At 22.2% G+C, this 11,603-nt stretch overlaps 1 protein-coding gene across 9 annotated transcripts in view; it reads right to left on the bottom strand.

Annotated features, from left to right (window-relative positions):
* Positions 1 to 2,102: 2,102 nt before the first annotated feature.
* The window catches only part of LOC726887 (ras-related protein Rab-32), a 49,855-nt gene continuing 40,354 nt past the window's right edge, over positions 2,103 to 11,603 (bottom strand). For 3 of the 9 annotated variants that reach the window (XM_026445389.1, XM_016916861.2, XM_006559032.3), the window contains 3 exons: positions 5,465 to 5,693; positions 4,523 to 4,848; positions 2,103 to 2,950 (listed from right to left, as the gene is read on the bottom strand). In XM_026445389.1, the coding sequence (XP_026301174.1) occupies positions 2,837 to 2,950; positions 4,523 to 4,848; positions 5,465 to 5,693 (669 nt within the window). In that variant the 3' untranslated portion in view covers positions 2,103 to 2,836. Of the gene's footprint in view, positions 2,951 to 4,522; positions 4,849 to 5,464; positions 5,694 to 7,044; positions 7,300 to 11,603 lie in introns of those variants that run through there. The other 6 variants (XM_016916863.2, XM_016916862.2, XM_016916864.2 and 3 more) reach the window with 4 other exon arrangements.

Here is an 11,603-nt window from a genome sequence, read left to right as displayed (position 1 = left end):
ATCATATCCATAGAGTTTTTCGCGAGTTAAAAAACAAAAAAAAAAGAATATTTTTTTAACTATTGACTTCATAATTTTATTTACGAAATTAATAAGAATAATTCATTGATTCTATCATTATTAATTAATATTAATTATTATTAATTACATGAAATAAGAATTCATTTTCTTATTAAAAAACTAATATAACTTAAGAATTAAAATCGATATAAAAATGGCTGGAATTAATTTATTTGTTATATTATATTAGCATAATCTTTGTCGATTAAGGGGTAGAAATTAAGACTAGATTTCAATAAAATTTATCTTAGTTTTCATTTCCAAACGTTAATATTTTTTCTTTCATTTAATATAAATTTAATTTTTCATAAATTCAATTAAGAAATTTAATAAGAAAATTTATGAATTAAATATATTATAAAAATATCATTATTTCTTGATTTCTTTCAATTTTTATAATTTTGTATTTCTTTTCTTTAATAGTTCTTTTTCCACCCCTCAAATTCTTTCAATGTTTTTCTAACTCTTTTTTTTTTTCTAAGCTAATGATAGCTTACTTTCATGATAGCCTTTTCTATTTTCCTTTCAGATGAAATTTTCACGTTCAATACTGTACAGCAATAATGAAACGTAGAATTCAATTTCTCGTAATGTTCGCTTCTAATATCAAAGAATCGCAATATTCGAGCAGGAATGTATTCACAGGTTTTTTAAAAATTACTATTCAATTGGACTATGGAATCGTATTGACTTTTAAAATTGTTAAGATTAGGAATGGGAACACTTGAAATTTCAAATCATCGAAATTCAAGAAATTTAATATTTTTATTTAATTTTTTACAAATTAAAAATATTATTATTGGTTTATTAAAAATTTTAATCATTGATTTATTAAGAATTTAGAAATTACAATCGTTAAACTTTTAATTTTTCGATTTTTATCCGAGAAAAAGAAGAAATAAAATAATAAACATTTTGCATTTTGTAAATATATTCGAAAATAAAATAAACTTAAAAATTAGATTTAGATCCATCTCTAATAAAAACGCATCTTTCAAATATAGAAATGTATTATATTATTGTATATGGAAAATATAATAAAATTTTCTCTCATTTTCTGAATTTATATCATTTTCAGAAAAAATTATTTTGTACATTTTCACTGAGCGAGTTTCTTAATTTATATTTTTTTATATTATTATATCATATATTATATTAATCTTATAATATAATTTCTCAATTCCATTTTCCATTGAATAGCGTTCTTTTATTAGTGATAGATATACTATATCGATTATTCGTCGCAGCAATCTCGTATTAACAAAGGCAAGAGTCTTAGTAAGCAGTACTTGATTTCGATCAATATTTAACAATAAAATTGCCAATAAAAGTTTTCAGCTTTCGAACTTTCATCGTCATTCGTTGCTTTACAATCTTCTTATCACTTTCATTTATTTTCAGGTGGAAGTTTAAATATAAAATTGTAAGCTAAGAATGCTGAGATCAATTTGTTCAAAAATTAAAATTATTTCATTTTTAGAATATAGAAGAAAAAATGATTATTAAAAATGATATCAATATAACAAATTAAAAATACAAATGAATATAGAAGATATAAAAAGAATTTTAAATAAAATATATAAAAAAAGAATAGTTTAAAATTAAGAAGTGGAAAATAAAAATGATTCTTTTCTAAAATTTAATTTTATAATCTAAATACTTAATTTAGAATATAAGAAAAATCCATTATAAATTTTCAATTTACTTTTTTCAATTTTTCAAATAAAATTTTCTAGATATGTATTATACTTAATCTATAATTAAACTGAATAAAAATAATTATATTCTATTTAAATAATTTGAAATATTCATAAACAACACTATTAACTTACCATTACCATACAGAATTACTAATTATATAATGACAGTAAGTATTATATGTACATTTTCAATATGATATGATAAAAATAAATAAGTTCACAGAATGTAACACAACGTATAATACAACCAAGAAAAAAGTGATTCTATATATAAAAATATATTATAAATAAATAATAAAATTTTTCATATGAAATTTTTTCCATTTTATATATAATATAATTTATATGTAAATAAGTTCGATTTTCTTGAAAATATTTGAAATGAAAAAAATGTTCTTACATTAATAATTATTTTTATGTATTAGAATAACCTCCTGTCAATGACCAATTCGGATTTAATTAAATTCACATGTACATAAGTTTCCAAAATAAATTTTCTTTCAAAAGAGATCTTTAATAAAAATATATTCTACATTTTTCATATATTTTTGGATATATAGAATCACACTTTTCCAGATTGAATTAAAATTACTATAACACTCTGTACAATCATTCTTATTCAAATAAAATTTAAAATTAATAATTACAAACTCAACAATAACTCAAATATAACAAAATTCAAAATTAATAATTCAAACTGCTAAATATACTATTCCTCAGCATTCCAAGCTCCACTTCCACCAATGTTACTTTTATCCCGCAACAAATGCTTGTATATATGTACAAAGGTCAAGTGGAAGAACTACACGCGATTTATCATTAGTTTTCATCCAACGACGAAGAATCATCGACATCCCACGAAATATGACCATGGTCGATGAAATACTCGCCATTAAGGTATGTTTCACGAATGGGACGTTGATTACATGATCGAAATGAAATCCAACGACAACGATGACGGTTGACATGGAGCAATCGAAATGGTATTTTCGTGTCATGGCACCGATGGCTATACGGTGATGGCAGGACAACGATAACGGATCCGATGATCCTGCTATCGGTAAGTTACGGATTCGTCAGCAGGAACAAGATTTCTTTGAACTGTTCGGTGATTGATTTAACGCGAAACGTTCACCGTCCGTTTGGTCCTGTGAACCGTTTCCTTTCATCAGTTGATCGTTTTGGAGGATCTGAAAACAGAAATGTAATAAATTTATTAATAGGTTGAAGTTAATTAGAGTGATTCCTAATCTATATCTCTCAAAGAATTGTTATTTTTATTAATAAAAATCATCATTTATTTATTTTAGCATAATTTAACATTTTTCATAACAAAAATGAATTTTGTTCAGAATTTCAATCATAAGATATTATACAAAATATTATATTATACAAAAATTGTCAATTGATAATTATTTATTAAATTATGAGCAATGCAGATTTGTGTTAAGTTATATTTTTCATACTATAATCTTGCTTTATTTAATTTTAATTGGTTCTAATTTAATAAGTCAGGCTCAATTGACATTCTTATGTACCAATTTTTGAGTTTGTATATCTTTAAAATCGATTCTTCTATAAATATATTAATACCCAATGTTATAATTCATATTAGTTAAATAAATTTGTTTTTTTTTCATTATATATATTACATTTAGAATGCCTCAAAATGTATTTCTATTTATTTATGTTGTGTTATATACAAAAATGATTATATATTTCTATTTTTCATAAATTATGTAAATATTTAACTTACAATGATATAATAATACAATAGATTTTATTAATAAATGTAAATATATTCATAAATTTTATTAAATATTTATGTAAATAAATATTTCCTTTCATGAAAACAAATTGACAAAAAAAATAAATTGAAATTTTTACATTATCAATCTTTCTTCTACTATTAACTAGCATTTTCAAAATTAATTAACAAGAAATCGTTTTAAAAATTGTTTCGAAGCAAATCAATATCAGTGCATAAGAAAAATATTTTCATCTTCCAACGATGATTACTTTTGCAATAATGATATTAATAACGAATTATATATTAATTTTATAAGAATAAATTTACTAGATCTTCTAATAAAATTAACTTAATATGCTACTATTTTCTGTTATACATCAAGAGAATAAACAGAAAATATAAAATAAACTTATCGACACGCAGATGGTGTCATTGCACTGAATTAGTTTCCATCGGATAACAACAAATTAACTATGCGTCATAAGACGATCACTTTGAGAATACGTCATTGATAAATCCACGAATAACAGAGCGAATAATACATGAGAACTGTTAATCGCGAGGGCAATATTCCACAAATAACTTGCGCGTAGATCTTGGAGTTGCTATCTTTTATTAATTGAATTTCGCAGTCGAAATAATGAAAACAATTCTAAAAAATATTGATTACTCTAATATATACTTTATGTTTTAGATTTGAACTTTGTTTATTCGTTGTGTTATGATTTATCATGTTTCATTCATGGCGATGATGATAGAATAGGCTGTCTAATATTATAAATTCTTTTACTTTAGAAACAATCATTTGTGATTTATTAATCTTAAGATTGAAAAATAGAGTTGCATTTCAAGAAAAAACGTTCACAAAATGATTTTAAATCCTTAAAGTGTAATTGTTTTTTTCAAAAATCCTATAAGTAAAATAGACTTATCACATGATGTGAAATATTAATTAATTTAGAAATCAAAAAAATTGTATATTCCCTCTTTATGTAAACAAATTGTTACTCACTTTATTGACAAGAAATCGTGCAGCCTCTTCAATGTTAATGTTCTCCTTGGCTGAAGTTTCAAACCATCCGGCAAAATTCTTCTCTTTACAATATTCGTCCATTTTCGCGGGCGAATTCACCAGGCCCTCTTTCTGCTGGTCACATTTGTTCGCTAAAAGGACGCAGGGGATCGGTGAACCGTCAGGAAGTTGAACTTTCGAGTCTAAATCTTGTTTCCATTTCACCACCGCATCCAAAGTCGCGCTTCTCGTTACATCGAACACTATGAACGCGCCAACTGCTTCTTTGTAGTATACTCTCGTCATGTTTCCGAATCTCTCTTGACCTGAACATTAGTGAAAATAATTTGATTTGATCGATATCCGAATATAATTAATATTTTTCTAATTACAGCCCTATTTAGAGAAATATAATCTTGATAAATTAAAAAGATTGAGCTTTATATTATCACAAGTTATTTTACTAATTTTTTGAACAAGAAGAAAATAGATTATTTTAATTACGCAAAAGAAAATATTTTTGTAGAAATAACAAAAATATAATAATTATAATAGAAATTTAAGTAAGAATATTAAGAATCAGAAATTTTAGATCAAAAGTATTTTTTTTTAAAATATTCATTAGAACAAAAGTTTTCTAAATTTGTTTTAATAGACAAAAAAAACTTGAATTCCTGTAATTGCTGTTTGGCGCCAATTTCAAAATTGTTTTACTTAAAAATTATTCATTTTTATCTATCGATTTTACTATCAATTTGATTTAAAATTAAATAATAAATATATTATTCTTATAATTTTACTACAAATATCAATAATAAATAATTTTACATTTTACAAAAAATTTTCTGCACTTGTATTTGACATTTTCTTTTTATTTAGATTCTCGAATTCTACGAAATATGTTAATATTTATAAGATAAAAATTAAGAAATTATGACAAACCTGCAATATCCCACAGCTGTAACCTTATGATAGTGTGCGGGTCCCAGTTCAATACTTTCAATGCGAAGTCGACGCCAATCGTCGCGCGATAATGTTGGGAAAAGAATTGATGGACGTATCTCTTGATGATGGATGTCTTTCCGGCGCCCAACTCGCCGATTACCAGAATTTTATACAAATGTTCTCGTTTCTCGCCTAATCCGGCATTAGGCGAATTATTCTGTGACGACTGCGCAAACAAAAATAAAATTTTTTTTATTATTAAAAAAATTCTTTAAGAAATCTTTATTTAAATACGTTTCTTTTTTATCAATATTGAAAATATCAAATACATTTTTGGAAATATAAATTGGAAAGAAAATTTATTTCTAAATTATTAATCATTGATAATATAATTTTTATTAAAATATATATTCATAATTAAAGATTCTTGAAAGATATATAGTGTTTATATATAATCTTGTAAATTATTTGTTAAATTAAAAATTTTCGAAATTTATGAATATGATATAATTGTTGAAAAAATATTTGAATATAATTTACGATCTTATAATACTCATAATGTATATAATAATATTATAATTTTAAAATTCTTTGTCAATATTACATTTCGTTCATTACGATATATTATATTAATTATTCAATAATTATTCATCATTACATAATTAATTAAATATAATTAATGATATTGTTTAGTTACCAAAAAAATTATTATGGTCAAATTATAATAAACGATCTGGTTATCTTAAGTACTCTCATTGTTTTGTCTTAAATCCAGTACTAAAATGAATATCACTTTTCTCTCTCTTATCTTTGTTATGCAACTACATTGTTCGCTATTTGACACAATTGTTGTATATAATTAATAAAAAAAAAATAACAAAATTAACATATTTTTAGAAATGACAATGATAAAGCTCTTCGATTTATTTTAAATAAATTATTTTTTGAATGATATTTGTATTTAAATAAAATTTGTATTAAAGTTTCAGTTTAATTTTAATTTAAATATTAATTTAATTTTGTACAATTGAATTTGAATTTTAAGTACAAAATAAGTAAATACAAAATAATAATTTTAATAATTATTGGAACAAGATTTAAAATGATTCCATATTTTATAAGAAGTTCATGCAACGATGTTGCATCTTTGAACTTACTACTACTTTAGTTATCTTATCGTGCCACGAAGAAGAAAGGAAACGAAGATTAACGAGTAATAAACATTTTAACAGTGTAATAAGTAATAAATCACAATTAAAAATATTTTACACACTTAACAATATTTACTCGTTAATTCATATATTTCATCACTAATATAATTCTTCTCAATAACCCTATATTAAATTTGACTTTTAATTTTACATACAAACACAAAGTAACACAATTTTATAATTATTGTATTAAGATTTGAAAAGATTAATTTGCAATTTGTTTCAATAAAAATTTTCGTAAATTTATTTTAAATCTATTATCGGTTATAATATTCAACGAATTTCTGCAAAAATTGAAGAAAACACTTTTACAACTACAAAGAGAAAAATAAAAGAAGAAAGAAAGAATTGAATTAAATAACCAACCTTGCACCATTTCCAATTTTTTGGATTTATCTTCAAGTCGGAGAAATTTAAAGAACGTGGAAACTTTCGATTTCTTTGCTCGCCCACCATATTGTTTTCAATGTGCACACTCGAATTATTCGTTCACGAATAGCAATAGTTTGTAGCCTGATCTGAAACTTGACCGATTGTTAGTGAACCGATCGACGAACAACACACGAATGATTCACCGACGAGAATCGAGTGGAATGCAAATCTCCGTCTTGTGTCAAAGTGTGTATTGAACTGTCATTGGTTTAGCGTTTACATATATTGGAATTATTTAAGTGCAGGATAGTGTAGATATTTTTAATACATTCGATATCATTTGCTTAATTATATGAGAATAAAGTATTTATTGCATTATATGCAATATGCATTCAATATCGTGTGATTAATTGTGAATTATTTATTGTTTTTTTTTTTTTGACGTTTTAATTAAGATTCACGTTCGTTATCATATGAATTATTATTAGATATTTCGCGACTGTTCATCTTTTTCAATTTATCGATTTAAAATTTGATTATTATACTATCTCTATTAAATGTTTTTATATTTCTTCATTTCTTCATTTATACATTTTTCTATAATTCCCTTATTTCTTCATCATTTAGGTACATAATTTTTGTATATTATTTCTTCATTTCTTTATTATATAATTTCTTTTTAACTTTCTTTAAAATTTTTAATTATAATACAATTATATTTCATACAAAATTTTCTTTTTTAATATGGTTATCAATATAAATGAATATTAAATTAATAAACAAATAAATGAGCTATATTATTTTAATACGTAAGTATTATATGTATGTAAGAGAAATAGAATTGTATAAATTGCGCATTGTAATAAAATAAAACGACGATCAGAAATGTGATCCGTGTTACGTGTGGTTATACTCATGAGGATAATCCGCCATGGAAAATACCGCACGAAACCGTAACCATAAACTCGAAAGTAATAATAATAATCTGTTATAAAAGAAACCATAATGTGTGTATAAAATACCCTATAATATTGTGCTATATTTAGTAGCAAAACTTAAATTTTGTTTAAAAATTTATATGATTACTATTATAACATATAAAAATACTTTAATATTACATTAATTTTTTGTAATTAATATAATTATTTTAATTCGTGACTTTATTTACAAATGTAAATTTATATTATGATTATTATATCTTTATATCTTATATTTATTTATATAATTAAGAATTTAATTATATTAATTATTATTTAAATTAATTAAGAATTTAGTAAGTGTATACTAAATAATTAATTTTCTTACATTTTTTTTATTAAAATGAAGAAATCGAAGACATTTTACTATTCTTATTAAAAATATTTCATAACTAAATTTCATTATAATTGAAATATATAAATATTATGAATAAAACAATTATTATATTATGAATAAACGATATTATATTATTCATATATTTGTTCAGAATTGTGAATATTATCTTAAGATTAAATCAATATTTAAAAAGTGCTAGTAAAATAAGATCTTTTCAATGCAATGACACTATATTATTTTGAAAAATTATATTTTTAGATAATATAGATATTATCTACTTATCTTTTAAAGAACTTTTAAAGAAGATATTTTTAAGCTTTAGTATTTTAAATAAATAAAGATAATAACATAAGTCTTCAGAATTTTCCATAGTACAAACCATTGTTACTTTCAGGTATAATTCTCAGGTATAATTCCATTGAAATACCCTTTAAATTTTAAAAATTAAGACTTTTGTGATAAAACTTTAGAAAACATATTTAATATTTAACTTTAATACTTAAATTTTAACAATTTTAAGAAGATTTTAAAATATAAAATTAAACAATTGCAATTAAAAAAAATTATTTTATATCTATATGATTTAATAATTTTATAATTGTAATTTTTATATATTAATAATTTATTCAAATTTTAAATATTTTAAATATCAAATAATATAATGATAAATATATTATTTAATTAATAAAGATATGTTATAAATCTCAATAATGTGAATAAATAAGTATATTGTACAAGAAAAATATAAATATCTTTTTTTACTTCAAATATTCTTGATTCAATTTTCTTATTAATCTTGTACTTTAAAGTTTACAATTTATCAATGTGAATAATAAATAATAATAAAAATAAATATGAAAAATGAAATAATCATTTAAAAAGATTATCAAAGATAGAATTAATTATTTTTTTGCTATTTTGATCCCATTCACGAATTTTTTATTTATAATTCAAATTTTTCTCCATTCGTTTTCAATTTCTTTTATTATTTATGTACTATACTATTACTATACTTGAATCAGAATTTATTTTTTATTTTCAATTTTTAATTAAGAATTTAGAATTCTCTCTATTCCAATTTCTAATATGATTTAAAATTCCCTATATTCGATCTCTAATTTAATTTACAATTTTTCATTCTAATTCCTAATCTGATCTAAAATTCTTATTCTCTTTTTTAATTTAATTTAAACTTGCCTCTATTCTAATTCTTAATTTAACTTAAATCAATAAATTCTCTCTTCATTCTAATTTTAATTCAATTATTTATTTTTAATTATTATTTAATTATTATTTAATTTAGAATTTCCTTTATTCTAATTATTCATCTAATTAAAATTCCCAATATCTTTTATATTATATATATATTTATAATTACTATTCAAAATTCTCTATTTAAATTCTCTTTTCAATTTCAATGGTCAATATGACTAATAGTTAAATCTTTAAATTAAAATTCCATTCACTTTAACTTCTAATTTAATTTGGAATTATTCCAATTTCTAATCCGATTAAAAAATTCTTACATTTAAATTTATTATATTCTCTAATCTAACTTCTATAATCCCTTAGCATTACTCATTCATACAAAATTTACCAAAAAAAAAAGAACACTTCTTGAATATAATAACCCTTCTCCCTTCTTTCCTTTCGAGTCTCTTTCGCCACATTTTCCTCTCGAGTCGAAGCTGAGACGTGCTTCAATTAGGCTTCTCGGCGTAGTAGGCCAAGATAGAGGACGCTACTGTCAAGATAGAACACGGCAAACCATGTAACTCAAGAATATCGCATGAAAAATATACAAAAGCGATGGGAGTAGATACAACATGTTGGAACCGCAAACCAGGACCGCAGAACGCGCTACGCGCTATGATTTCTGCATCATAACGTTACACAGAACATTTCTACGGACAAATAGAGATAAAGAAACGTAGATTAGTGTTTTGAAATTGTGTCAGGTGTCGATATCGAGAAAGGGAAATCTGATTATGCAAAGACAACTTTGAATCGAAAAAAAAAAAAAGCAGAGCTTGATCGATAAGTTTAAACAGTCTCGAGTTTCTTGTCCTTTTTTATATCTGTATTTTTGTATTTGAAAAAAAGATTTTCTTTTTTTTTTTCTGATGGTTGGTTTATGAGAAAAATTGAAATGCTGATAATTCAATCTGTTTAAAGATAGAATATCATAATTCATTATAAAAAGAATCGATAATTGAAATCTAGAAAGTAATTATGAAATATTAATTTTCTCAATTTGATTCTAAATATTAATTTTAAATTTGTTATATTTTTTTATTCATATTATCTTATTTTTGAAAGATATTTTTTCATAAATAATGATGTATAAAAATATATCTTTTAATATTATTATATACGTAATATTATTATATATATGTATTAAATTTTAAATAAATTTAATAGAAAATATATAAATAAAAATATTAAAAATTTTGATGATAATGATTTAAATGAACTATTATTAAGTTTGATTATTATTTTCAATTATAGTTTTTCAAAAAAGTTAACGTTTTTAATAAAATAATCTGTTTTACTGTTTCAATTAATACTTTTTTTTATAAAAAATAATGTATTTGTATAACGAATACAATTACGTCTTTTTAATAGAATATATGTATTTTTATAAAAATGGTAATGAAAAATATAATAAAATGTAGCCAAGTGAAATTCAATATCTATAATAAGTAGTAGAACTCAAATTTTTTTCAGACAAGTAGTAAAAGTCTTTATATAAATTATAGATATTTATAAATCAAATAAAATTTATATAATAAAATTTTGTAAATTATTAAGAAACAAAAATAGAATAAAATAGTCCAAAATATAGCAGAAAAGAAAGCTTAAAAAAAGTGTCGAAAAAATAAGAAAATAAAATTAAAAGAAAAGCCAAAGATACTCAAAAACATTCAATGCAATAAATCATCTAAATATAAAAAGAAGAAAATAAAAGCAGTCTTTTCTATTAAAATAATCCTAGCAAAAAAGAAATAATAAATAAATAAATAATAAAAACAATCAATTAGTAGTTGAATAATACTAAAAACGAATCGAAATCTGATTTTTAATTTCGTAAAAATTCGTGAGCTCGAAATTTTCGAAACTCAAAACACTTAATTTTTTCCTTCTATTTTTTTTCTAAAATATGAATACTATCTTATCAAAATCTAAAATTTTAATATATTCTGATTTTTAAAATTTTGCAAAACTCAAATTCATAGAGA

This window comes from Apis mellifera, linkage group LG15, assembly GCF_003254395.2.
Source record: "Apis mellifera strain DH4 linkage group LG15, Amel_HAv3.1, whole genome shotgun sequence".
Classification (NCBI taxonomy): Eukaryota; Metazoa; Arthropoda; class Insecta; order Hymenoptera; family Apidae; genus Apis; species Apis mellifera.
The sequence above is the reverse complement of the archived record's forward strand: the minus strand, read 5'-3'. Positions and strand labels throughout refer to the sequence as shown.